General features: G+C 37.6%; 2 protein-coding genes and 1 non-coding gene across 11 annotated transcripts in view; 2 read left to right on the plus strand and 1 right to left on the minus strand.

The window, feature by feature from the left end:
* Positions 1-576: 576 nt before the first annotated feature.
* TCHP (trichoplein keratin filament binding) lies at positions 577-15752 on the plus strand. The gene is made up of 13 exons (XM_072415399.1): positions 577-676; positions 2505-2695; positions 3390-3600; positions 5086-5142; positions 6833-6901; positions 7334-7507; positions 9769-9881; positions 10539-10605; positions 10908-11080; positions 12822-12903; positions 13451-13636; positions 14448-14591; positions 15130-15752. The coding sequence occupies exons 2-13, from the start codon at positions 2505-2507 to the stop codon at positions 15160-15162; spliced, it is 1500 nt and encodes a 499-aa protein (XP_072271500.1). The 5' UTR covers positions 577-676; the 3' UTR covers positions 15163-15752.
* Positions 5776-5878, plus strand: LOC140334433 (U6 spliceosomal RNA). Its single transcript, XR_011921551.1, has one exon. It is a non-coding gene; the product is annotated as a U6 spliceosomal RNA (small nuclear RNA).
* Positions 15753-16972: 1220 nt separating the features above from the next.
* Positions 16973-25502, minus strand: part of GIT2 (GIT ArfGAP 2) — a 48530-nt gene continuing 40000 nt past the window's right edge. For 8 of the 9 annotated variants that reach the window (XM_072415389.1, XM_072415388.1, XM_072415398.1 and 5 more), the window contains 2 exons: positions 24703-24766; positions 16973-23870 (listed from right to left, as the gene is read on the minus strand). In XM_072415389.1, coding sequence (XP_072271490.1) covers positions 23658-23870; positions 24703-24766 — 277 coding nt within the window. In that variant the 3' untranslated portion in view covers positions 16973-23657. The remainder of the gene's footprint in view (positions 23871-24702; positions 24767-25502) is intronic. The other variant, XM_072415392.1, reaches the window with a different exon arrangement.

A 25502-nucleotide genomic window follows, 5' to 3' on the forward strand; every position in this document is an offset into this window, starting at 1 on the left:
TATATATTGCAGCATGATATCCTATATCTGGGATCTATGTATACACACTGCCCTGGATTGCACTGTACAGTCAAAGGATGATATGGGTAGTAATAATGACAATATAATAATAATATAAATAATATATTATATATTGCAGCATGATATCCTATATCTGGGATCTATGTATACACACTGCCCTGGGTTGCACTGTACAGTCAAAGGATGATATGGGTAGTAATAATGACAATATAATAATAATATAAATAATATATTATATACTGCAGCATGATATCCTGTATCTGGGATCTATGTATACACACTGCCCTGGATTGCACTGTACAGTCAGGGGATGATATAGGTAGTAATAATAACAATATATTAATATAAATAATTTAATAATATATTATATATTGCAGCATGATATCCTGTATCTGGGATCTATGTATACACACTTGCACTGGATTGCACTGTACAGGTTGGCGCTCAACCCCCCAGACATCTCTAATCTATCTCTGATCTATAAATCAATGTTCCTGACGTTCTATATTCCAACTGTCACTCGCTTACCCTGACCCGCCCCCCTCACGCGCCTCAGCCATCTCTATGACAACCAGAGACACCGGAACAGGAAGTAGAGTGCAGATTAAGGTTTGGAAGCAGTTTATTACAAGGGGACACGCAGAGGATAAGAGCGGTAAGGAATAATATCTCCTAATATTCTAACACATATATCTGTGTATAAAGTTATATATATCCTTCTCATAGACTCAGCATGCATATAAGCATCATACAACTCATATACAGTACAGACATGCACTGCTACCTTGTGTGTGGTCACTTGGCTGGGATTACACTTGTTACTACAGGGTTTAGTGTAACTCAATCCTGTGTTGGTTCAGGCCCATCAGAATGTCCTGATTGGCATTGCTTGTGATGGATCTAATCTCATCATGTGTGTAAGGCTAGGAGGGGCTGGGGTCAGAATGAATGATCCGATTGGCTGGTATTGGGCAGCACAGACAGTTAATATTTCACACATGGTCCTGTGCCTGTCATTATGAGAGATTTATCTACCCCAGCTCAGACTAGGAATGCCCCATAAAATTGGTGGTATGACAAAGATGTATGGTTCTGTGTGACCAGATATATCTACATGAAGGAAGATCAGATGCAGCATCTGTAATATACCCCATCATAACAGATACACCGCCATGTGTGTGTGTGTGTGTGTGTGTATATATATATATATATATATATATATATATATAAAAGAATCAAAGGCCAGGAGATGGAATGAAAGATATATAATAATAATATCACTGAGATATATGTCCAGGCCTGTGCTGGGAGTAATACATAAGTAGACAAAACTTTATTATGTACTGATATAGATGGTTCGGTAACACAGGAATGACGATCAGTAACTCTTTGGTTTATTTTTCTTCATTTCAAGAGAATAATGGTTTTAATGCAGAAGTAACCTGCCATGACTTGTTATTGATGGAAGAGTGTCCGGGGTCACAGTTTATGGCCTCTCACTGTGTGCTTTGTCTTCAATGCTGTTTTCCCCTTCTTCACTCTTCTTTCTCGATCTGTGCATTACTCTTATCAACTATATCACCTCTGTGATTATTCTGTGCTCCTCTCTGGATATCAGACATCCTGCACCCCTCTTACATCAACAACTCACTGAATGCACATTACTTCTGCTTGGAATCTGATATACCTTTATTAAAGAAAAAAGATTATGGAACACCTGTACAGTGGAAGTGTTACCAATATGTGGAATATGGACGACCTAAGTCTGTTAAAGCCGAACTAAACCGTGTTATGCTCGCTTGTTCCCATTCCGTCCCAGGGATGGCCAACCTCTTCCTTCTTCTCTTCCTTGTTGCAGTCTTCTGCCATTTTGATTGGCCAGGCCAGGGTGACATAACTTCCGCACAAGCATGTACGAGTTCATTCAGTCCCAGCAACCTCAGGGTAGGCTGGCATGTGCTGGATATGCTGGCAGCTCTGTAATTTTACCAACTGAAATGAGCAATGAGGCAGGTAAAAATGCTTATTGTAGAAGGGACATCACCTGCTCCTTTCTGCAATAAATACCTGCCTGATCACTAATTTCTAGTAAACCCTTAGTTCTACTTTAATAAAAGAAATGTATGCCTACTTTTGCATTATTTTCAGTACAGCCCTCATACATTTCCAAAGTCATATTGTTACAAATGAAGCATTAAACATCCCTGATTACGCTCCAAATTAAGATAACTATAATAATCGAGTTGTGTGGTTCATCACAGCCTTCACTGTAAATCCCTTCTTCTCCTCTAACTCATTGTACTCTGGCAAATAATATAGAAAAGAAATGGATAATTGCACTCAAGGCTGCAGAGGAATATAATCTAGTGGTGACCCCTGCTGCTGTATATAGTGCAGTAATTGTTTCAAGTTTTGTGTTTTTCTTACTGTTGTCTATACTGCCTGGTAAAATAATAGATTCCTTTCTTTTTCATAACAATCAGATGGCGCTGCCGACACTACCTTCAAATTGGCACAGCCGTAGCCGTGTTCTGGAGAAACAGATTGTGCGCCACAGAGAGCAAGAAGCACAATTTCGCAATGAATGGGACATGGCCAGTCGGTATTTTAAACAGTCAGATGTTTGCAGCTACAAACAAGCTCAGTGGAGTTCACGTGTTTCCTATGAGCAGAGGTAATACAAAACATAAAATGTTATACTCTATATCATACGTGATGTTCCTTCTAATAATATCAGTGAAACGTTGTTGCAGTCCTATTATACTGTCTCCTTTAGATGTACTAAAACTTTGTGCAATGTGAAGGCCTACCTAATTTATTGGACCTTTCAGTAACTTTAAAAGTCCAACAATATACCAAAACAATGACTGCAGTAAAGGACAGTCTGTTACATACATTTGTCAGCACAAGCAAAAACCAACCATGACACAATTTTAGTAATTCACGGGGCATCTTTGGACCTGTATTTCAGTGGATCAGGCAATGGGTGCTGATCCTGAATGATGTTTGTACAAAAAAATCTCACACAATGCTGGGTTATGATGTCACACGGTCACATGCCTAATCTTCTTGCTGACAAACATATATAGCTCATGCTGATTTTTGAACACACCCTTCTGCATTCCCTTTAATGTCTGAGCTTAAATAAACGTAATTGTTGTATTTTGTTGTTTAAACCATTTTCAAGTCATTGTACTGACTTCTCCAAATTGAGTCATTGATTCCATTGTACTGACTTCTCCAAATTCTGAAAATGTCTTGTATGGTGGTTGAGTTACTCCACTCTGAGCACCATTATTTCTGTACGCATTGCTGAAATAAAACCTGTATAGCTGTATTCCTAAAAAATAATGTCTCTGTTTCTTCAGTATGAATGCATACCATCGTGAGAAACAGAAAGAAGAGAAAAGGAAGAACCTGGAGCGCCGCAGAGATGAGCTTCGTAAAATGTTACAGGAAGAGCGAAACATGTTGGAAGCAGAACTGAAGGAACTGTCACAGAATAGGGATCCTGACCTCCAGAGCATGAGAGAACGAGCAGAAGGCCTGAGGTCCGCACGGGAGGAGCGCAGGAAACAGGTACATTAGAAAAAGGATTGAAGTAAACCTGTTGCCTGGTTGTTATGCTGCTCCAATGGTAAGTAAGTTCCAGAAAATTCATAAATCCAGGCAACTGACTCTAAAGAGTTTAAGCAGAAGGATCAACATGGCAAGCTACTAGTGAAATTACTAATAATAGAGAAAGAAAAGGAAAGCAGCACAAAAGCTGTATTGGTGTACAGTAAAAGATCAAAATACAAAATATAAACAGGTTCAGCATATGCCACAATCCTCTCTTGTGGCTCAAATCATGCAAATTAGGCCTCAAAGGGCACAAAATACAACATGTGATTTGACAGGTTCAGGTTGGACCACAATACTATCTTTGGGTCCACCAGGTGACAAATTGGCCCTAGGGGGCCCTAGACATGCAGCATCTAGCCAAGCATATACATTTACTTGCCATACAGTTTTATGACCATAAATTCATGTTGATGGTTGTACCTGACTCAATTCCCCCTATTAGGCTTCCTAATTAGGGGTAATAGTTTGACAACATGTGTTTGGCAATTGTGGTACTTGTATCTACATTATGAGAGTTTAATTATTAGTCAAATGTGATTTACATGTATATCCTCATTTTAGACCAGTGTTGGCTATTTCATTAACTACAACCAATACATTATATATCAATCTAGGAATAAGCTATATATAAACCAATCAATATCAATACATTTGTTCAAAACATTTTTTGCATTTTTAGATAATATTAGTCAGATATAGGTTCATAGAGTTTCATTAATGTCATGCTAGTATGTTACATGGTCCTGTAGAATGATGGGTTATGCTTACTGCAGAGGTTAGAAAGGTGTAAATTACTCCAGTGTTTAGAGCAATGATATCTCCCCAGCACAAGGAGCAGTACTGTAACAGGTGTTTAATAAAGGAAAGGAAATCTGAAAGAATATAAAAATTTCTAAAAAAAAATAAAAAAAATCCTTTTTATAATCCGTAAGAATAGTTGGGAATGATGTGTTAAGTAATATATCTTTAAATTATACCTTAGTGTCAAAATATTTGCAAATGCCGCGTGTACAATGTCCTTGTGTGATGGTGGCTGGCGTGCAGGGGAGCAGGGAGATCAAGGGAATGCCGCTCTATTAAAGGACGGCGTTCCCACGACCTCCCCCACACCGCACGTGCACGCTGCGGGCGTCTGGGGAGATTCCACAGAACCGCTTGATGACTTAGGGCTGGGGGAGTGGCGTCAGTTACGCCGCCTCCCCAGCCCATGTCATCCGGAGCAGAGGAGGAGGAGGGCAGACCCATCCGCCGTCCAGACTCAGCGCTGCGGCCGGTCAAAGACCGATCACAGCACAGCATCCCATGGCAGCTTTCATGAAATGTTTTTAAAAAGAGGCTTTTGTCACAATCCCGGGTCAATGTTCATTTTTCTTATTTTCTGTTTATTCAATATACTCACGTTTTTTAAATTTTAACCATATTTCTTTTTTTTTTCACAAGCTTGCTGAGGAGATGCTGTATGAACAGTGGAAGAAGAACAACACAAAACTGCGTGAGGTATTTCAATTATGCTTCTAATATTCATACAGTAACACACTGTAGTTACTCTAGAATATTTTTTTTCATTTCCACCAGTGTATTATAAATAAAAAATGGATAACTAGCAATACAAAAGTTCCCTGATAACACAAAATGATTTTTGTGTTTAACCACTGCAAAATGTCTACAGAGAAGCAAACAAGTCATTTATTCTTTGGTGACAGCTCACAGTGCCCATACCTCGACACTGGTATTCTATTGCTTTCTGCAGCAAGAGCAAGTAAATCCTGCTGCCATTTCAAATTGTCACTGATTTAAAGTCTCATAACACCTAAATCTCCACCTGCCAACACATCTTAACCTGTGGTTTCACTAACTGTTACCCTTCCCATTTGGAAAAAAATTACTTACTTATTTAGTAGTCAGAAGCTAAGAACAAAATCCCTTTTAAGATATAGGATGCGGCTTGCAATTCAGACAGGGTTTTGGTCTTTTTCTCAGCAGTCACCAAACATCATCACTGTCTAGTGTTAGAAAGGCAAGCAAGCCATTTTGCCCTATAACTGCAGATACTGTTCAATGTTTACAGTCAGTGGGGTTGGCAAAGAGTAGGCGAGTATGTGAGGAGGGCAGCAGTTAAAGCTACTCGTGGTCCTCTCTTTGGCTGAATGTAAACTTGGAGGAATAGAGAGAAGATTAGCATGGCCCCTGCCCAAGGATGACACGCAAATTGCATTCAATAATTTCCATTTATCTAAAAAACAAACTACTCCTGCAGTGGGGCTTCCCTCTGCATGCATGGGTTAAATGATCACTTTTGTTTCGGGTTCAGTTAATATCCCTCGCTCCTCATGGTCGTTGCCACCTCACCTTCCTTTTTTTTTCTTTATACAAAACTTGGGGTTGTTAGTGGGTCCTTTGTGCTCTCCCTTATATTCCAAGACTACTAGAATTGTATTGTACATGACGATGTTAGAGAGGTGCAAACAGCTAGGAGCCAATCGGTTTATGTGCTAACGAGAACTATGCTGATAGGAAGATAAAGTAGTGATAAAGAAATGAACTCAATATTGTGCTTCATTTTCATTTAATATCCATTCCCAAACTGGGGTGCATCCAGGACCACCTGGGAGGAGTAAGGCTACATACGTACATGCTTTAATTATCGTTAGAAACTAAAAATCGATCATCCGATAATCATTAATAAAAAAAAAAGGGAACAATGACGCCGATGAACGAGGAATGTCACTGGAAACAAACGACCGCCCCAGCGGATCTGATTTGGCGACGATCTTTCCCTATTTATTGTGTGTACGGTTGTTCAGTGATCGTGGATGGTTTTGCAGTACACTTTCTCTGGTACACGTCAGTTCCTGCATCGTACAAACGATCCTATCTAGTGTGTGTACATTTGTGGTGGATTATTGTGGTGAATATTTTCAAAATAATCGTTGATCGGTTGTTAATCGTTCATTTACCATAATAATTATTGCATGTGTATAACAATATAAAAGTTTTGTGGGATGGGGATATCTCTGGATTGAAGTTTATAATTGCAGTAAAAGGTGGTTTTGTTGTTTTATCTTTTATTGGGCTGTTTATTTTGAATGTTGTTCATTTTGGTGGGAGCAATGCTTCAAATGTGAATAATCCTGAATGTCGATGAGCTCATCAATGTGTTGGTTGAATGTTGTTTTTTTTTTTAAAGGTGGAATCCAACTTATATAAGAAGTATGTGGTTAATGCTTGGGGAGAACAGATCACAGAGAGAAATAAGGTAATCCGCTATTACTTATGAGTGTACTAGTTTGATATGTCCTACCTTTAATTGTTTTTTTATGATTATAAAGAGGAAACCTTTATTAATTTATATTTTAGCTTGAGATAGAGTGGGGAAAGGGTTTATCCTCTGTCTTTGTTTCATTGGCATTGATTTTTATGTATTGGAGATACAACAGCAAGTGAGGGAAAGTCCTGCCTTTGAGAGATGCCCTACTGGGAAATGTATTCTCACCTCCTAATCCGGTGATGACCATTCAGCAACTAAGGGTGAATCGTCAATGAGGACACAGCACAGATCAGACAGCTTTTTTAACATTTTCCCCTCAGAAAGTATTTTTTTATGAAGTTTCACTTTAGTAGCTTTAGCGTCAGGATGTATATTGATGTTTGTAATACATAAAGGTAAAAGAAGCATTTTGTTTGCTAGGAAAAACTAGAAGAGGAAGAAGAAAAAAAGAGATATGAGAACCAATATGAACTTGCTCGGCGTGAGGCTCTAGAGAATATGAAAAGAGAAGAGGAGAGACGTCGCCAGACAGAGAGGGAACGAGCTGAAGTCCTGCGGCAACAAATGGAGGAACTTAAACTAAGAGAACTGGAGGTAAGAAGAGCATCTTATGCATGTGAAGCTAAAAAAAAAAACTCTTAACAGTACAGAAAAAAACTGTTAATGTGCCAGAAACAATGCCGCCTTTGGCATGACAACACAGTGTGTGTTCTGAGTGCTCAGAAAGGTATTGGTTTACAAGATTCCTGGTAAGATCAACAGGTGTTTGTTGTACAGCAACACCAAAACACTTTTAATAGCATATTTATTATTGTTGTGGTTTACATACACTTTAAATATTCTATAATTGCAGCTAGTGTTCTCTACCTCTAGATTATACTACAAGGCTGCATGTGTTTTAGGTAATGTCAGTTTTACCTACAAACGGCTGTCCCCAGTCACTGTGTTTTATTTGTGTTAATGGCAGCATGCATGGGACTTCTAGTAACTACTTGTACACATGTAATTAAAATAATTAGTGCTGGGTCAGATGTGCGTGACCAGGCTTTATTGTGGGGGTTGATCTCTCTGGAGCTTTGTGTACAGTTCTCACTGGTATCTGTGTCACAGTGTTTTTTATAATAATGAAATCTCCTGGAACAATCTCTTGGAACCCAAGCAGATTGTTCATGTACAATTTTAAGCTATTTTAGACCTGATATGACAATATGCCATCCTTTATTTAGTAGAATATGAATAAAATAGATTGGTAGATCCAAGCAAAACCATTCTCTTTCATCAGTGAACCTGGATGATGCAGCAAACCTGGAATGGATTTCCTAAAAGTCATTTGCTATTTGTTAGCTAATGTTTTCAATCCTGGACCAGATTAATTTCAGGTTTGCTGGATCACCCAGCTTCACTGATGGAGAGTGGAAAAAAATGGAGAGCTTTAATAAATCAGGCCCAATAATGGTGTAATCTTTGGTGGATAGAAGGGTTGAAGTCCGCACTAAGTATGTGATTGGAAGTGAAGGGATGACATATTACTGGAGAGCTCATCCCTGTTTTGTCTTCTAATCATCAAGCTTCATTTATTAGATTCACAATAAAAAGAGAACTTTACTGTAGTTACCCCTGGCTTATAATAGAACTAAGTTTTCAGCAAATGCAAGTATAGTATTAATGTAAAAACAGAATATTTTTCTTTCACATCCTTCTCAAAACATTTAGATTCTTTATATTCTATAGTTGATCCGGACCTTATTATAATACAGTTCATTACCTTGCTTGTTGAACTACTATAACTAAATCAGTATTCTTCTTCAGAGCCCTTGATAAAGCAGATCATTGTGTTTTCTAGCTTTACCATCTCCCTAATTCCAAGTATTCCACACTCCTCATTTTCACTGAATTATAACCTTGCAATATTGCAGAATCTGCCTGCAATGGATCATATAAACCCAGGGAAATAAGTAGGAATTTCTGACTTTAGGAGAGTGTCAATGTCTTCTTGATATCTTTTTCAGTTTTAAGCTTATGTCCCATCAGTTCACTCTTTTTTTTTTTTTTGTATGCTTAAGACAAGTTCTTTGTATTTTGTGTACTATTCACCTGCTTAATATTCTGTTGGTGTTACAATGAAATATTTATTGTAACCCTGACTGTAGTATGATGGTCAACCTGTCAACAGTTGTTTTGGATTACTTTTTGTTTAAATGACTTTTGTTTGATTGTTTTATTGCAAATATTCCTTGTATGGCCGGTATAAATCATTAAGGCACTGCTTCACGCTATCAGGTAGATATCTGTTCTTGTATGGTCATTCTGAGATATGTGTGGCTATACTTTTGTCTGTGTGTGCTGGAACTTTGTATTCTGTTCTGTGTAGTTTTTTTTTCTTTCCTTTCGTGAATGATAATAAAAAATCTCTTAAGACGCATTACGTTCAAGGGGTAACACACATAAGTAACATGTTCACTCCCTGGCCTATTCTCAGCCAGGTTTGTTAATAGAGCCTGATTTATTAACACTCGCCAAGGCTGGAGAGGATACACTTTCATCAGTGAAGGTGGGTGATCCACAAAACCTGGAATGGATTTCTTCAAAGTCCTTTCCTAGCAAATCCACCAGATTTGAATCCTCCACCAGATCCATTCCAGGTTTGCTCGATCACCAAGCTTCACTGATTAAAGTGTTTCCTCTCCATTCTTAGAGAGCTTTAATAAATCCAGCCCATCATGTCTAAACAATATGTGTCAATTTTCTTTCACATCTAATCTTCTACTGAACAAGATTATCGCTGCAAGAACAGGCTGCAATTTCTATTCTCATTATTTGTACTGAGTTTTTACACACATTCTCACTTTACATAGGCTCATCAGCTGCAGAAGGAACAGGAGGATTTACAAAGACAACAGTGGGAAGTGGAGAAACTGCAGGAGGAGAGGAAGAAGGCTGAGGAAAGACGGAAAAAAACTGAGCTTGGGTATGAGAAAAATAAATGTACATTTAAAGGGTTTTCACAATGCAGTAGAAAATTCATTTAAAATTGTGAATGTCTGATGTCAACTATCAAAATGATATAATAATGCAGTATAAACTGTTGCAGTCATAGATGACTAGGCTGTTTATTGGTTTCCTTTGGTCATTTTGTGTCATTAAAGTGGAACTAAAGTTCCACTTTTAAGTGGATCATTATTGCAGAAAAAGACAGACAATGTCCCTTCTGCATTAATGTGTCCTACCTACCTGATTGCTCCAGGTATCTGAAATGAAACCTGAGCTGCGCATGCTAAACTTGCGTGTGCCAGGATAAATGAACTTGAGTTCAGCCAATCAAGATGTTTGAAGATTGCTCATAAGAGGAAGGAGAGGAGGAAGATGGCAGCCCCTGGCTCTGTAACGTGGATGGGTGAGTCGGCCAGTATTAGTTCTGATTTATCAAAATGCTTTTAGAAATGCTATCTTTTAACATTTTTTTTTTTAGAGCTGACTGGCTAGTTTTCTATTGTGTAGTTGAAATCAGGAAGAAGAAATATGTTTGTTTTATTGGTACTTATTGACCTATTTCTTCAAAATATTTTGTGTTGAGACTGATACAAAATGACAGAATGGCTGTTTATTTTATAATTTGTTTTTATAGTCATTTCTTGAGCCGTCAGTATACAGCTCAAATGAAGAGGAGAGCCCAGATGGTACAAGAAGAACTGGTAAGAATTACATATTACATACATAAGAAAAAAGATATACCATCATCTCTGTATCTAGGCATGGACATGGCTTATACCTAAACTGAGTACATGTGACACACAATATGCTTAATTTTTATTAGCACTGTAAATAAAAGCTGCTTATCATGATATTTTGTGGGTTATAGATATTTTGTTTTCTTTAAAATAGCAGTTGCAATATTACTATATTTACATATATATGTTATGGGAAATATCTTTTTCATTCTGTACTTTGAAAATTGACCATTCTTTTAAACTGAGCACTTGTTTTGTCACTGCAGGAAATGGACATGAAGATCCTCTCCGCTCTGATAAGTAAGGAGGATGAAGAACAACGTCTGCGCTCGGCTAGAAGGGAAAAAGCTGCAGCTGATGCAGCATGGATGAAAAAGGTTATCGAGGAGCAGCTTCGTCTAGAGAGACAGCGGGAGGCAGAGATAGATACTCTGTTTAGGTGAATACCACTGACGTTTAATCTTGCAAAACAATTAAGAATGGTACATTGGCTTTTGGTGAGGAGAAAGCCTAACCTTTGGGCTTTACACTTAACCTTCTACTTTCACCCTAAAACCAACCCCTGCAGTTAACACCTAACCTAATCCTAGCACGCAACCCATCAAATACTGCAAAGTGAAATGAATTTACGTTAAACCTTGATGTGATTACATTGAGTTTCTATATATCCTTACGCAACAGTTTGCAATGACTTCACAGAAATGAATCCAGGCATGTGAAGTATGGAATTACAATACAAAGCTTTGAAAATCCTTTAGATTTTTCTTTTGTGATCTCAGGCAGAATGTAAGTTTACTAAGTGATACAGTGTGGTCAGATGAACTAAAGCCACTTCTATGTAAAGGGTTTAGCAATCCAGGTGTCAGGTCCAGAAACACAAACTCTCTGGCCTGCTTCTCACATATGGATTCATGCCATTCAAGCGGCTACACCTGCCCTGACTTTTTAGGTCCAGCCAAAAGAATTGAGCATTTCAGTGGCTGGGTCACCAAAACAGTGGGATGATTAGCATTTTCAGAGGTGGCAGCCATTGTCCCACATGACAGCAGTTACTGTTTACCCTGTGGAAATATAGTGACATCAAGAGCTTCTATATTAGGTAAACCGATTAGATAAACGACAAGTTATCATCTTACATTATGAAGTCTATAGCTAACAACAAACTGAACAGGCATTCACAAGCAACTGTGGCTGATTCAATGCATGTGAAATCTCTGATGACAGCTTGACATAATTATACAGTAATCCTCCCATGTTGGCTGCTTTGTACTCGCTGATATATATAGCTCTAATGACATTGAAGTGTCAGTGATTAATACCCACTGCCGTCTTTGTTACTGTAGTAACACATATTTAACCTTTTGTTAGATGTTTGCTTCAGACCATTAAATCTACAAATTAACAGATAAAATGTATATTAGTGCAAAAACAGTTACATTTATTTGCACCAAAAAGTGAACAAGTTTTTACCTGATTTGTGGGGTTGAGCTCTAGATACGGGCATATATCTTTGTCCCCTAACAACTCCGCCGAATATAGGAATCTGCCATAGTATACATACAGGACCCACTTAGAAAATGTCATCTTGCAGTTACTAGTACTGGAGTTGATTGATAGCATTGCTCACTTTTATCAAGCTGTTTGTGTTGACCAGCCCAATAGAATTGGCATTCTGTTCTCCCCCTGGTACAAAAGTGGTCACACAGAAATTAAAGACAACAAACCCCGAAAAATGGTCCAGGCCATTGTGCAGGTTTAGGAATCCAGTCTTGAAGACCTTACTATTGGAGGCCATAAGATTTAATTAGAACTGCTACTTCAAAACTTTGTATCATAAAAAAGTTTGGGCTGATCCCATAAATTCTTTGCATTATCACTTGTGCACCAAAATTCAAAGTTTTCATGTTTTAGAAAGCTTGGGAAAAAGTTAGAACATCTCGAATGTCAGGTTTTATTGTTCCTTGTTTCTTTTGGAGAAAGTTCTCCAAACTTCCTAACCAGGTGACTTGGAGATATATGAGGTAGTGGGAGATCTCCCCAATGAGGGCAGAGACAAGTGATTCTAACCATGCAGTACTCAAAAACAAAATAGTTGCCTGTCCTTGTGTGTTTTTCTAGTTTGATATCTATGAACTTGTAATAAGTTATGTGTGCCTGCTAACATTCCACTTACTTTGCAGAGAAGAAGCCAGACAAGTGTGGGAGAAGAGAGAAGCTGAATGGGAGAGGGAGCGGAATGCAAGGAACCGACTAATGAAAGAGGTAGCTGAAGCCAAGTTGTGGGTTATTTACTACAAGACAGTGTAGTAAAGGCAGTGCTAGCTTCTTTACTATAGAAATTCTATTACTATTTTTTTTAACTCAAAACATGAAGTGTTTAATTGCTGTTAAGGTTTTTGAACAGTAGAATAAACAATCTCCTACATAACTACATTTGTAACTCGACATTCCACAGACCTTTGGCTCCTCCATCCCAAACACTAGGCTGATATCAAGGCCACAAGTAAATGAAGCTCTCTATTTATTAATATGGATGCAAATGTAATTGTTTTTAATTCGAGCATTGGAAGTACCTGGACAGCCCTATTCTAAAACTGTAACTAATGACAATATAGTAATTGCATTTCTTGTGAAAAAAATGTATCCAAAGTAATTTGTTACATGCTGTTAGCTGGCAATCTAAATCACTAAGCATCCTTTTCTAGAATGTGCTGGGTGCAGTAGAAGACATATGGTTCACCATGCATTTAGTTACACCCTTGGGATTAATTATTGTGGGAATGACATTTTTTATTTTTCCTTTTCCCAGGTTCTACAAGGGAGACAGCTACAGATTGAGGAGCGGATAGAGCAGAACAGAAAAGCTCAGATGGAATCAATCCAGTCTCGTGAAGAACTTATCAGAGAGCTAGAAGTAGTCAAACAGCTGACCTCCAGAGAAAAGAAAGAGGAGGAAGAGCAGAAGACTGCACGTAGACTGGAATTAGAGACACAGGTAACTTAGTGTATGTTTAAAAAACATGACAAAAAATACCTGTGGGTCGCCCAAAAAAAGTTCTCCTAACTTAGTTATGAAAAACACATAGTGCCTCTATTGCAATGTAACCCCAATTAACATTCTTAGCCCTGGCTGCTGGACTGCCTATCTGCACTCCTCTCTGCCCCAATCTACATGCAAACCTTGATCTCTTTTTCAGCAAAACAATACTTTAGTTTTGAATCTGCACACTGTTTATAGGGAAATGGCACTTGAGTGATGGGGTTTTGGGGTGCTTACATCCCAGCTGCTTCCCCTGTCCCATTGAAAAAACTAAATTAAAAAAATGCTAAGACTTGATTCAGGGAGGAGAAGGGGAGGTTAAAGGCTAAATTTTGGTAATTTTGGACATTTTGATTTTACTGGAATCCCTTTGGAGATTATCTGTTTGAGGGTGGTAATAAATGGGCAGATCTTCCACAAAGTGGTTGTTTGAATGAATTGCCTGTCCTTCAGTATTGCTGCCTTGATATGATCTGCAGCTATCTCTACACAACTTTCTAATGAGATAAATGGGCAGTAAAAATATAATATTCCTTTTCCTGCAGAGAAAAGGGAATTATTTGCTGCTGCACTGTGGGGTTTATGAACATGTTAAAGGACCTCTAAATGTGATAAGTGTGGCTGATAATGGAAGCTATTGAAAGAAAATTATTTCTTCATGCTCTGTTACGTTCTGTACTTACCTGTTTTTTAATGCTATTTGATGTACAGCACTGCATAATATATTGGTGCTATACAAATACTGTTTAATAACAATATTTTGTAGATTTCTGAACTGAGATTGAAACAAACGGAAGAGATGCTACGTCGGGAAGAGGAAGAACAGGTGGAGAAATTAGCAGAAAAAGAAGAAGATGATTTAGTAGAGCAGGAGGCAGAAATCATGACACAAAGAGGTTATCAGAATAAGGTAAATGGTTCTTTCATTTCTGCTTTGTGCACCCTATACAATGCAGCAGGTGGTGATGGTAAACCAAATGTAAAATTCAGATCACTGAAAGGTACAAGACACTGTAATGACAGTTCTTAGATACTAACTACTCTTATATTCTAGACAAGTGTTCTCTGAAAAGGATTTTAGATTTGGCAAATAAGCTGTAGCTAAGTTGTTGTTCACCTGTGGATTCCACAGAAGTATACTATTTTTCCAAATATAAGGCTATTGTTCCACTATATTTATTTCAATAAATTTGTATTCAATAAAAATAGGTTTGACAAAAGAATTGTAAATACAAGTAATTGGTGAAACAATTATATAGCTTTCACTTTAAATATTTAAACCTTTTTTCTGAGGTTTATAGTTGCATGAAAAAAACAAACAAAAAAAAAGTAAACGGGTAAATGGTCATTGGGGTTCTGGATGTTATTTTCCCCTAGTAGGTGGGCACATCTAATCTAACCATTAAAGAGTGAGAAATGTGATATATCTATTACCTTGTTTTCTGCAGGTGTTTGGTCGCCCTAGGTCTGCCTGGTCTTGACAGCAGTAAACCTAAAGCTTTACAGATCAACGAACAGCCTTCTAATTTGATGAGCCCAGGAAAAATGTTTTTAGGTTTTCTTTTGTAAATAGCTTTTTATTTGACTGTAAATAGGTTTTAATAATGTGTGTTTCTGTTTGTAAACAGTTTTAAAACATCCTATACCAGAAATATTTTTTTACTACATTGAGAACAATAGAAAGTTTGTACTCTCCAAGGCCAGGAGCACTAGAGCAATGTTTAGTAGTGCAGTTGTATTACTAATAAAACCATTTACTACTAGTGTCCAGTATAAAGAATATTTCCTTTTATTATGTTAAGCATTTACCTAAGAAAGAAAAATGTAGACTATTGTCAGCAAGGGCCACAATTTGGGTATACTAGGGGAAATAACTCTAAAGCTAGAGTTCAACTTTTATAATAAACATTAAGGTAAAATATTTTATTATAATCAACTTGCTTTTTGTCCTAAAACTTGGCAGTAATGAGAATTGTCCTGTTTATGGCTCAGTTACTTATTTGTTTGTAGAATGCAGGCACATGGTTTGATTTTGCACATTACATAAAATAAATGGTTTTATTCCACTGTATTCTGTAATGATTTGTTTACATGTATACTGAAACAAGTATTCTAATTTGGTCCCAGGTGAAGAATTGTTACATGTGACAGAGTCTGTGAATGTATATTCCTCTGGAGTTGTGGTTAACCTATGTGCACAGGAGTTAAGAAAACTTTTGTCCCCATACATTAGTACTCAATAGAAAAGTGGCCACATATATTAGAGGTCCGTAGTGAAGTTCCCCCTCTACACTGGTGTCAGTGATGCGCTTCATTTTACTGAATCTTGGGTAGGGGAAGAGCTCCTTTAATTTGTGGTAAGGTAAAAACATTGCCTCTTACATTGGTTTTCAGGTGTGATTGTGTTGTGTTGTTACCTGGACCTGTAAGCAATGTAGTCATGCTGTCGCTCTGGTAAGAACTTATCTCTTATCTACGATGGTAAACCAATGTTCGATCATCACAGGATGGTGTCTGTAGTCTGTCATGCCATTTTTGCATTACAGGTTAAAGAAGGAAAGGGTACACTGGTTGTTACAATTAAATATGAAGCCTGAGTTTCCACCCATTCTCCCAAGTACTGAAAAAAGGGATTACTGAAATGCATTAGTCAGCAATAACACATTCTGTTACACAGTGCAAAATACTTCAACCAAACAATACCTCGTATTCAGGTTGCCCACTCCTTTGGGTCTCATCTGTTTGCTGCATGCCTACTTTTGGACAAGGATTTTGGTTATGAAGTATCTGAGAAAGGCTTATGGATAAGAAAATTAAAAATTATTTTGAAATTCAGCCAAAGTACAAACATTGACCTTGAATCATAATATCCTCCACCAACCATAATTCTACCTTCCGGCAGCATTTTTCTCATTGGCAGGTCCACAAAGCCCCCAGCAATGTAAGATAGCCGGATACAATAGTAGTAGAGCAATACCATCAAAAAAATCTCCTAGCACCAGAAAAAATACATTTATTATATAGTAAGACAACCCAGGAAAATTCTTTTTCTTTACTGTCAGAAAGGAGGGTGCCTTATAATCAGGTCTATATTTTTTTTATGTAATAATTGTATCTAGCTGTATTATGAATGCTGCATAGTCTAAATGAATTGTTTAGGGATACAAGAAGTTTCTATTGAAGTTATTTTTGGACTGACATTACTGACTCAAAATTGAACACTTTTGGCACTCTGTGAAGTTTCATTATTCCCACCATAAAAAAATAAAAATTAAGCAACACCACAACAAGTTCACATGAAGACTGTTTATTGCACAGCTATAAGTTGAAAATAAAGAAAAAACCCTAAAAGATAAGATAAATTCACAATTGTACATAAGTGTACCTTAATAAACAATGTATACAATATTCAAAAGGTTTAATAATACCACATAAATACAAGTTCCAAGAGGCATTTAACTTTTCCTATGTCATAAAAACATACTTTTAATATCCTTAAAAAGAAATTTTCTGGTTCATTTGTAACTAGGTAAGCTGCAATAATTCACCGTTCACCTTGATAGTAATCAAACCAGTCCTGACATCTAGAAAAATAAAATTTCTTATTTCGACCAGCCTGACACTTCATAGCTTTTGGCACTGAAGGTAATAACAACAACTTAAGTGGTTACAGTAGGAAAGGTTTTTCCTATTTAAAACATTCTGAAGCCCAGAGAAAATTTTGGGGAGGAGAATGAAAAGTGCTTTTAATACTGTATATTTGCTCAGCACCAAACAGGAGGCAGCCAGTGCTGCTCTGCGGTGACATGACTTCCTATTTTGCAGTGGTGGAAGTATTGTACACCCTTTTCCTTTGAGGCTGCATAATAAAAACTCCTACCAAGCATGTTACTAAAATAAAATGTGACCTTTATTTTGTTTTTGTTTTTTTAGAGAGAACAATAGAACAACACAATTGAACCATTTACATTTGCTTGCAAACGGAACAAAAACCTTGTAACATAGGGGCGATTTATAAATCTGCTAGATTGGTAAAGTGATGTTGTGCATTCTCCATATTCATAAAAGTGGCAATCTGGTGACATGATCACCACATTTTATGAATGAACAGGCAATCGTTATTAGTTACTGACACATATTAGTTCCAGCATATTTCTAAAGTGGGCATAGCCACTAAATATATCACAGATGATACTGGTAAACGCCACAGGCCACAATGGAGATCAGTGAGTGATCTTTGTTTAAAACACACCGCTTACCACTTTTGAAATGGGTTGTATACACATCACTTATAAAACCAGTTAATGTGACCTTGCCCAGGATCTGGCATTATAAATCCAAAGATCAGATGTTAAAAAGGGAAGCGGCAATCTGTTATTGGATCACCATTTCAGTATAAATAGACATCCTAAATCAGTGATGAACTGACTCAATGTGTTGGGGAACAGTAATCCACCTCACGTGCCATTCAATTCCAATGGCATCCCAATGCACCGTGCCAGGGCATGGTGGTCTAAGTGCATGATAAGCACTGAGAACTATGGTACTCAACATTAAAAACCTGGTGTATGTATTATGAACTTACAAAACACCAATTTTTATTGGGTGTGCACCAGAAAAGTGTACAAAATTAAATATACAAAACCCCAAAATATTTATTTTTGGCATTTGCCTTTCTGTACACTGTTCCCTTAAATACTTTTTGTTCCTGAATGTATTGCAAAGTCCCCTGCCTCTATGTGTTTGGAGTTAGAAGTAGAGTTGGGTGTGGGAAGGTCCGTCAGGTCTGTCACTTCGAGGCAATGGGCCACCAAGCTTGCACATCAAGCTAACAGTGCAGCTGTGAGATGTTGGCTGAGCCTTATCAGTATAAAACAGGAAGTGTTGTTACTGACAGGATATCCACATAGGTAACTTAGCAGCGACTTCACAAAAACATAAAAGTTTTAAAAAAGTAAGACTGCCTGTAACGTTTCTTTGCATGCACATATTTGGATGATTGACATCAGCACAACTTCATCTCATTCACTCAGCACACTTCATATTGCATTGTAAGTTGTAACACATATCTGCCCAGTTTGTTTTCATGGGTAAAACACAAACCTGCCATTCTATCACCAAAATGGGAGATAGCTTTCTTGTTCTAAAAGTCAGGAACATCTCCAAATCACTGGGAGAGAGCAGCCAGGCTGGCAGACAGTTTACTGATTGTAGAACTGCATTCTTTTAGAAACCCTATCCACAATTGTCAATACATTTCCACATCCCAGCTGTACGGGATTCCCTGTAACTGAGAACATAAATCAAACATTTCGCAGTCATATGTTCCTGTAGGAGCTAGACCACACAGGGGGTTGTGAAGCTTCTTTACTGCATATACCCAAACCCAATTGTCTGTGGTATGCAGAACCCACAGTGTGTGACTGATGGAAGCCAATACTAGTCCATCCAAAACCACCTCTGAACACCTATTTATGAGTAAAAGGGCAGAGGATGCTGAGTAGCATCAACTATCTGCCAACTGCCACTGTAACCATCATGTGAACTTAGCCAAATAGCTAAAGCTATTCACATGCCATGTAATATGACATGAGAAACAAACAGATTAGTCCATTCCCTTATAAACACTGTAAGACAGGTCTCAAGTTGTCATAAACTACAGTTAAAAACCCTTTTAAAACATTTGAAGTAGAAAATGCACTGGTTATGTTATGCCAGCTATTTGTGTAATAGAAACATTCACCACCACCATATACATGACATTGTAAGTTGTAGAAGAACTTCATCACCAATGATTCGTAGTTTAAAAGCTGTTGTCAAGAACATTTGGCTTGGATAGACATCTTCTGATTGTCTTTGAGGAATATTGTATTTCCTATTAAACATTGTAGTTCTATTAGCAGTCCTTCTATTAGAATTTATAGACTTGGAAAAAACCATGTGGTATTCACTGTTACAAAAAAGTGTAATTGTATATTAAAATCACGACAGTCGGAAGTTGGTACCACATGACTTGGTCACATGACACTGGGAGATTTACTCTGCAAAATACTCAGTATGACACAGGGGAACTACACCATCAGGCAACCTTAACGGGTGGATGAGGAAAAGACAGCAAAGTCTTGGCTAGGTCTAGGAATTTGATGGGATGAAGGAGCCAGTGATTTGAAGACCCAGATCTAGCTTTCTTCAGTTACAGCTGCTTTCCTAGCCTGGGGGAACCATTGAAATAACGTTTAGATCTTCAGGGAACCCCAGCTATAATTACGATATCAAAGTACATTAGCTTGATGCTCAGTAGGAAGAAGAGGCATCCTACATGGCCAATGGGAAGAATGTCACCCTTACAGATAGCCAAAAATATAATTGCTGCCACTTAAACTGCTCATTTCGCAAAGATCCTGCACCAACTTCTGGAGGAATCCTAAAGATCCACCTAACAATAACCCATGTATAATTAATATTTTGCACAAAGCTTCAATATATGTCTCCCATGGGGAACAAATGCAAAAACTAATTAAGCAGCCTTCCAAGATCACCTACTCGTGCTCTAGTACAATAATCTCACAATAACACATGCAATACCCCCTCCCACATTATCAAAACATTACCAAAGTCATTCAGCCCAATGGGATTTATAAACCCTTCATACCCATTATTTTATTTAAATGCCACCCTGTTGAGATTTAATGCATTATATATATAGAATACTGGCTGCATGGTAATATTATCAATGTAAGGCACCAATTAGGTGTATGGGACACAGCTAAGGTCCAAAGCAAAGTACTTCCCCCATAAAAAAACCTTACTTGGTTAAACCATCAGGAGCCATTAGGTATTGTAAAGAAATCAATTTACAACCCAAAGTTAACAAGCTGAAATCCAAGCAGAAATAAAAGCATCAATTACATGTATTGTTAACTAGTTTACATGCTTAAATGTGTTTAGTTTCTGGAAGCTCCCTGCATTATAGAAGCGAAGGGACTAGGTGCGTGACGGCAGTACTAGCAGCCAATCAGGTGTGCTGCTTGAAAATATTAAGCCATGCTACATGCTGACCTCATCAGTCTGCTACTTCACCTTTGCTGTCCAATCAGAGACTGGGGGAGCAGAGGTTACCAGGATGTATCGAAAATATACCATAAGGTCAACAAGTTGGATGTGCAATTTTAGGATTGGATGGGCAGAAAATACGAAACCTTTGGCGACTACAGCTGCACTTTTATATGTACTTTAAATGTGGATTTAAAGGTTTGCCTGGAGTTTAGCTTTATTAGGTGGCACGATACAGCAAGCAGTGGCTGCATTCCTACTATCCAGTGCATTTCCTTCTTCTTATATTGCTGAATCAACACTTTTCTGTGATACAAAAAAAATGATCATAGTAGTTGTACCATAAACAGAGATAAATAAAAATAAAAGGTTACCCAGAATCCAATTTTCTTTCATGGACTATAACATACCTTTACCAGCCAATCACCTGCACAAAACAAGTCAATCAGTTACCATAATCCCATATTATTCTAATCTAGCAATGTTCAATTACTGTTGAATAAATCTAAAATAAAAAGGCAGGTCTAAATCATGAGACGTTTTGAAGCTTTGAGTACAATAGGACACAACAGCAGAATTGCTTTCACATTGGCAAAGGTGATAAAAAGCAAGGAATGGAGAAAAGTAAAGAACACTTTCTTTCTTCATTCTTACAAATATTTGCCTGCCTGGGGGGAATAGTACTGCACAGTTAAGAAAGTGACCTCCCCCTGCTTTTCTCCTTGGGTGTTTTTATAGGAATGATGACCATGTGTATAACAAGTCTGGACAACGCAGCTCAATACAGAGAGGAAACATACCGGTAGCTGTATAAGAAATGGATTATATTACGTTTTCCTCACCAATAAGTATAAATCCAATTTCGTAAAATGTTCTTTAACTTAATCTGGCAACTGACAAGAAAAAAAGCACCTCCAGTTGTCAAGGTAATTCCTTTGCTTTTCTGTGAAAAGATTTCTGTGATTATGCAAACAATTTTGGACCTCCGATGCGCACCTCATATCCTTAACTGCAATACACCTAGACTGCAAATATGCTAGGTGAAGATCTAGGCACATACACAGTGCATGGTCAATAACTGGTGTCCTAAGAAACCAACGACCATTCCACCATTGACATAAGCTGTCTTAAGACAGCTGTATCTATTGCCTATCATTGGCTGCAGGAATCTGGGGTGGGGTAGAAAGGTAGAGTTTGTACTTTCGTGAACATTCATCCATGTGTGCTGAATCTATGTTGTACAGTAAACACTCCGAATGCATGAATATGATGTACAGATGGCAGGGAAACCAGATTAGAGTTGTGATGTTTGACAGCTTCAGAAGCTTGTGGTGTGTTGTATGTCAACATACAACACATTCACCTGTATGAAAGTCTATTTGGCTACTGTAGTGTTCTGCCCAATCCTTTTAGCCAGGCGCACCACCCAGATGTTTTTGGGTGGTTACAGAACAGTTGGGTCACAATACAGGGGCCATCACCCACCTTCAATTTCTTCCCACCTTTAAAAAATAAATTTGGGTTCAACACTGTACTGGATTACCCATCTACTGAACTTGTTGTTAGATGCTCATCAACTAGCTATGCTTTGTCTGGTGTGTGTTCTGGGACCGTCCAAATGCAGAGATGATTTCTTGACAGCTGGAGATACAGTATGTGAAGGCAGCTCTTGGTGTTTGCTGTTAAACCATTGCTTTAGGTTTGATTTGCTTTTTTCTTGCCAGTTATTTCAGGTTATCAATAGCTAGGAAAATAGAGGAATATGAAAATATATGACTGCTACATACACACACTTGTCTATTTAAAAATGTGTCCTAAAATGGTAACAAACTAAATCAATCCATTTTGATTATTTTTATATAACCTGAAAATATAGAACTGTAGTTTATTGTTAACCTGGAATGATACATAAAACCTAGATATGTTTAAATACAGTAACTGCATGGTAAAGATTTTACAGATGAGAGTATAATCATCATCAGCACCTTAATGCAGATGGAACAGAACAGCACATCCTGAAATCGCCAGACAAGTTAGAACAGAAATGTTCCACTCTAGATAGAGTGCTGTGTTCCACCCCTGTATGGGTACCAGCATGGTCCTGTACTTGCCAGCACTGGTGAAGGGAGACTTGTGATTCAGGTCATGTGCGTTTCCCTCTAAATAACTCATAGGGAGAAGATGCCATGCAAGTATCTATCTGCGAAGGAGCAGACTGCTTTCTAAAAATGTCATTTCATGTTAGTCAATAAAAAACCTGCTTTCCTACTCAGAATATCAGACCTACAAATTCAGATTGACAGTTATTTCTCAATAGGTTGTACAGAGATATTAAAATACTGCTGTGTCTAGTCTTGAGAACTCTCAATATATATATGACTTGACTACCAAGCTTATTTTTTAAGGCAGGGTAAATAGCAATAATTAAGTGCAAATGCAGGTTGTAACCAGAATTCAGGTAGGCAGTCGGTTACTGACCTTTGCAGACACTGCGTAATGTACAGCTGACCTTAGAAGCTACTAAGTTAGACAAGGATCCCACTGATTTCTAGATAATGATACTCTGCTTTAACAGAAACCCTAAAATAGATTGGGAGTGGGTGGGGCGATGCCCCACATTCATCAATATAAAATGTGGGAAAAAATATGGAAAAAAAATTTTCTTTTCTCACAGTGATTTAAATGAAAGAGAAATGATAAAACTTATAGGGCATAAAATGTTGCTGAATTAAATAACACACTATTGTTTGAACTGGCAGTTTTACATATAAGGCAGTGTGTTAAATTAATAGTCCAAAACAAATACTTTAGAATAAAACATGCAAATAGTAATACTGATATTAAGGAACCTGCCATTTAATATATAAAAAAGTCTTGGGAGTCAAGCCTCCACTTAGTAAAACAAAAGGGAACTAAATTTCATCTAGTTTGTATTTTCTTTGGTTGTGATAGTGACCAGTTGCTTGGCTGCCTTGGCAATATCATAGGCGCACTGGATCACTTGCTGTGTCACCAGTTGGACGTCCGTGCTTGGACTAGATTCCACGGGCAGAGTCTTTTTGCATTCTGTTTGCAGACGATAAGCACTAGATGTAAGGAGTCGCAGAGATGTTTTTACCATATCCGACTTGGGTTTCTAACAAAGCAAAACATAGGTTGCATTAATAAATATTATCGTAGGACAGGGTAAAGGATAACATTCACAGCCATAACATTTTGCGATTACTGCAGATGCTATTACAACACCAAGGTCACAGCCCAGCTGAAACCATGCTAATGAATTTAAGCAATTACAAACAATGCAGGAATTCATTATAAAATTTTCCCTGGCAGTATATGGCCCTTTCTCATAGCAGCCAGATCAACCACCTTAGACAATGGTAAAAAAATAAATAAATAAATTCAATAAATGCAGAGTGGGTTCATGAACTGGACCATATAATGAATACAGGACCAGGTGGTGGTAGGGGATGAATGTAATAAAATCAAAATCAGAACCTTCCAATTTCAAATTAATAGAACCACGCATGGGCCATCAGAGGTTATATTATCCCTCTTCCACCTCCAAACCCACTTTTCCGATCCTAATTTGCATCCCCATATTATCTGTCAATTCTTATCCTCCTTAATGTAAATCTCTCTAACCTTTCATCCTATTCATCTCTTCATTACCTGCTGTCCTTACCCCAAGCAGAGACCTATTCCTCTACACATGACACACATACCTCATCCACCACCTCTGTGGAGATTGAAGGTCCATACACAGGGATCCATAATGTAATGGCTAAATAATGAACATAATTTATAACTACACACAAGTAATAAGAAACCATAGCCGTACTTTTTTTTTTATACAGTACACTTCTATTTTTAAAATCTTAAACCGAATACATTTATAAACAGATCTAAAATATTTTGTATGAAATAACCTAACAGGTAAACATCCCACACATTATTAGGAAGCTTACCTTTGGAAAAAGAGCTGCCATTTCTGTCACTGCAATGTGTATTCTTTCTGAACATGGTGTATAGCTGCAAAAAGAGAAACAAAAACATGAAACCTAGCCCTCTCAATAATGACAAGTGTTTCTTTTATCTCTGCCGGAAGTGTTACCTAACCTGAAGCCAACTTCAGGGGTAGAATTCATCAGCCATCTATTTAATGGCTAAGACTTGTTCCTGAAGTCAGTAAGAAATAAACCTCAAGGCTAAAGACCGGATTTAATTTTTGTGGACTCTTGGTTTCTTGGTTAGTTTCTCAAATTTTTCTGGCACACATGGGAGAATAGCAGAAGCGTCCTAGGATGTCTGCTTTTAGGAATGGCATTTACAGATCAATATGTACTTGTGACACATTTACAAACAATTTTGCTTGGCTGGACCCCTCTGAAATTTACCAACCAAATGTAAGTAAAAACTGTACGTAAAATGATAAAGATACAATTATACTTACCTTACCCCCATCTTGTGTCCCCAGCACCTATGCAAAAATGACTGAGGACAGGGAGGTAAATAAAGTATAGTAATAACTTTTACCTTTACTGTTTTTTTTTCCACCAACCTATAGTAAATAATTTAGGAAGGGGAATAAGGTCCAGCCAGAGTAAGAGAACCTTCCATTTTATTGAATAATCTGGAATTTAGGGATTCTCAAATACTTTATAAATATCTAATATTATATAACAGATAAATATTCATTATTTATCTTATTCCATGCAATTATCTGAAAGGTGCATGAGGTTGAACACCACACATAAAACAATTAGGA

This window comes from Pyxicephalus adspersus, chromosome 6, assembly GCF_032062135.1.
Source record: "Pyxicephalus adspersus chromosome 6, UCB_Pads_2.0, whole genome shotgun sequence".
NCBI classification, from domain to species: Eukaryota; Metazoa; Chordata; class Amphibia; order Anura; family Pyxicephalidae; genus Pyxicephalus; species Pyxicephalus adspersus.

What these genes read in the sequence shown, in the direction of transcription:
- TCHP (XM_072415399.1), top strand. Translation starts at nt 2,505, where the DNA reads ATGGCGCTGCCGACACTACCTTCAAATTGGCACAGCCGTAGCCGTGTT. An exon ending in GAGATAGATACTCTGTTTAG is followed by an intron (nt 11,081 to 12,821) that starts GTGAATACCACT and finishes CTTACTTTGCAG; the next exon opens with AGAAGAAGCCAGACAAGTGT. An exon ending in AAAGAGGTTATCAGAATAAG is followed by an intron (nt 14,592 to 15,129) that starts GTAAATGGTTCT and finishes TGTTTTCTGCAG; the next exon opens with GTGTTTGGTCGCCCTAGGTC.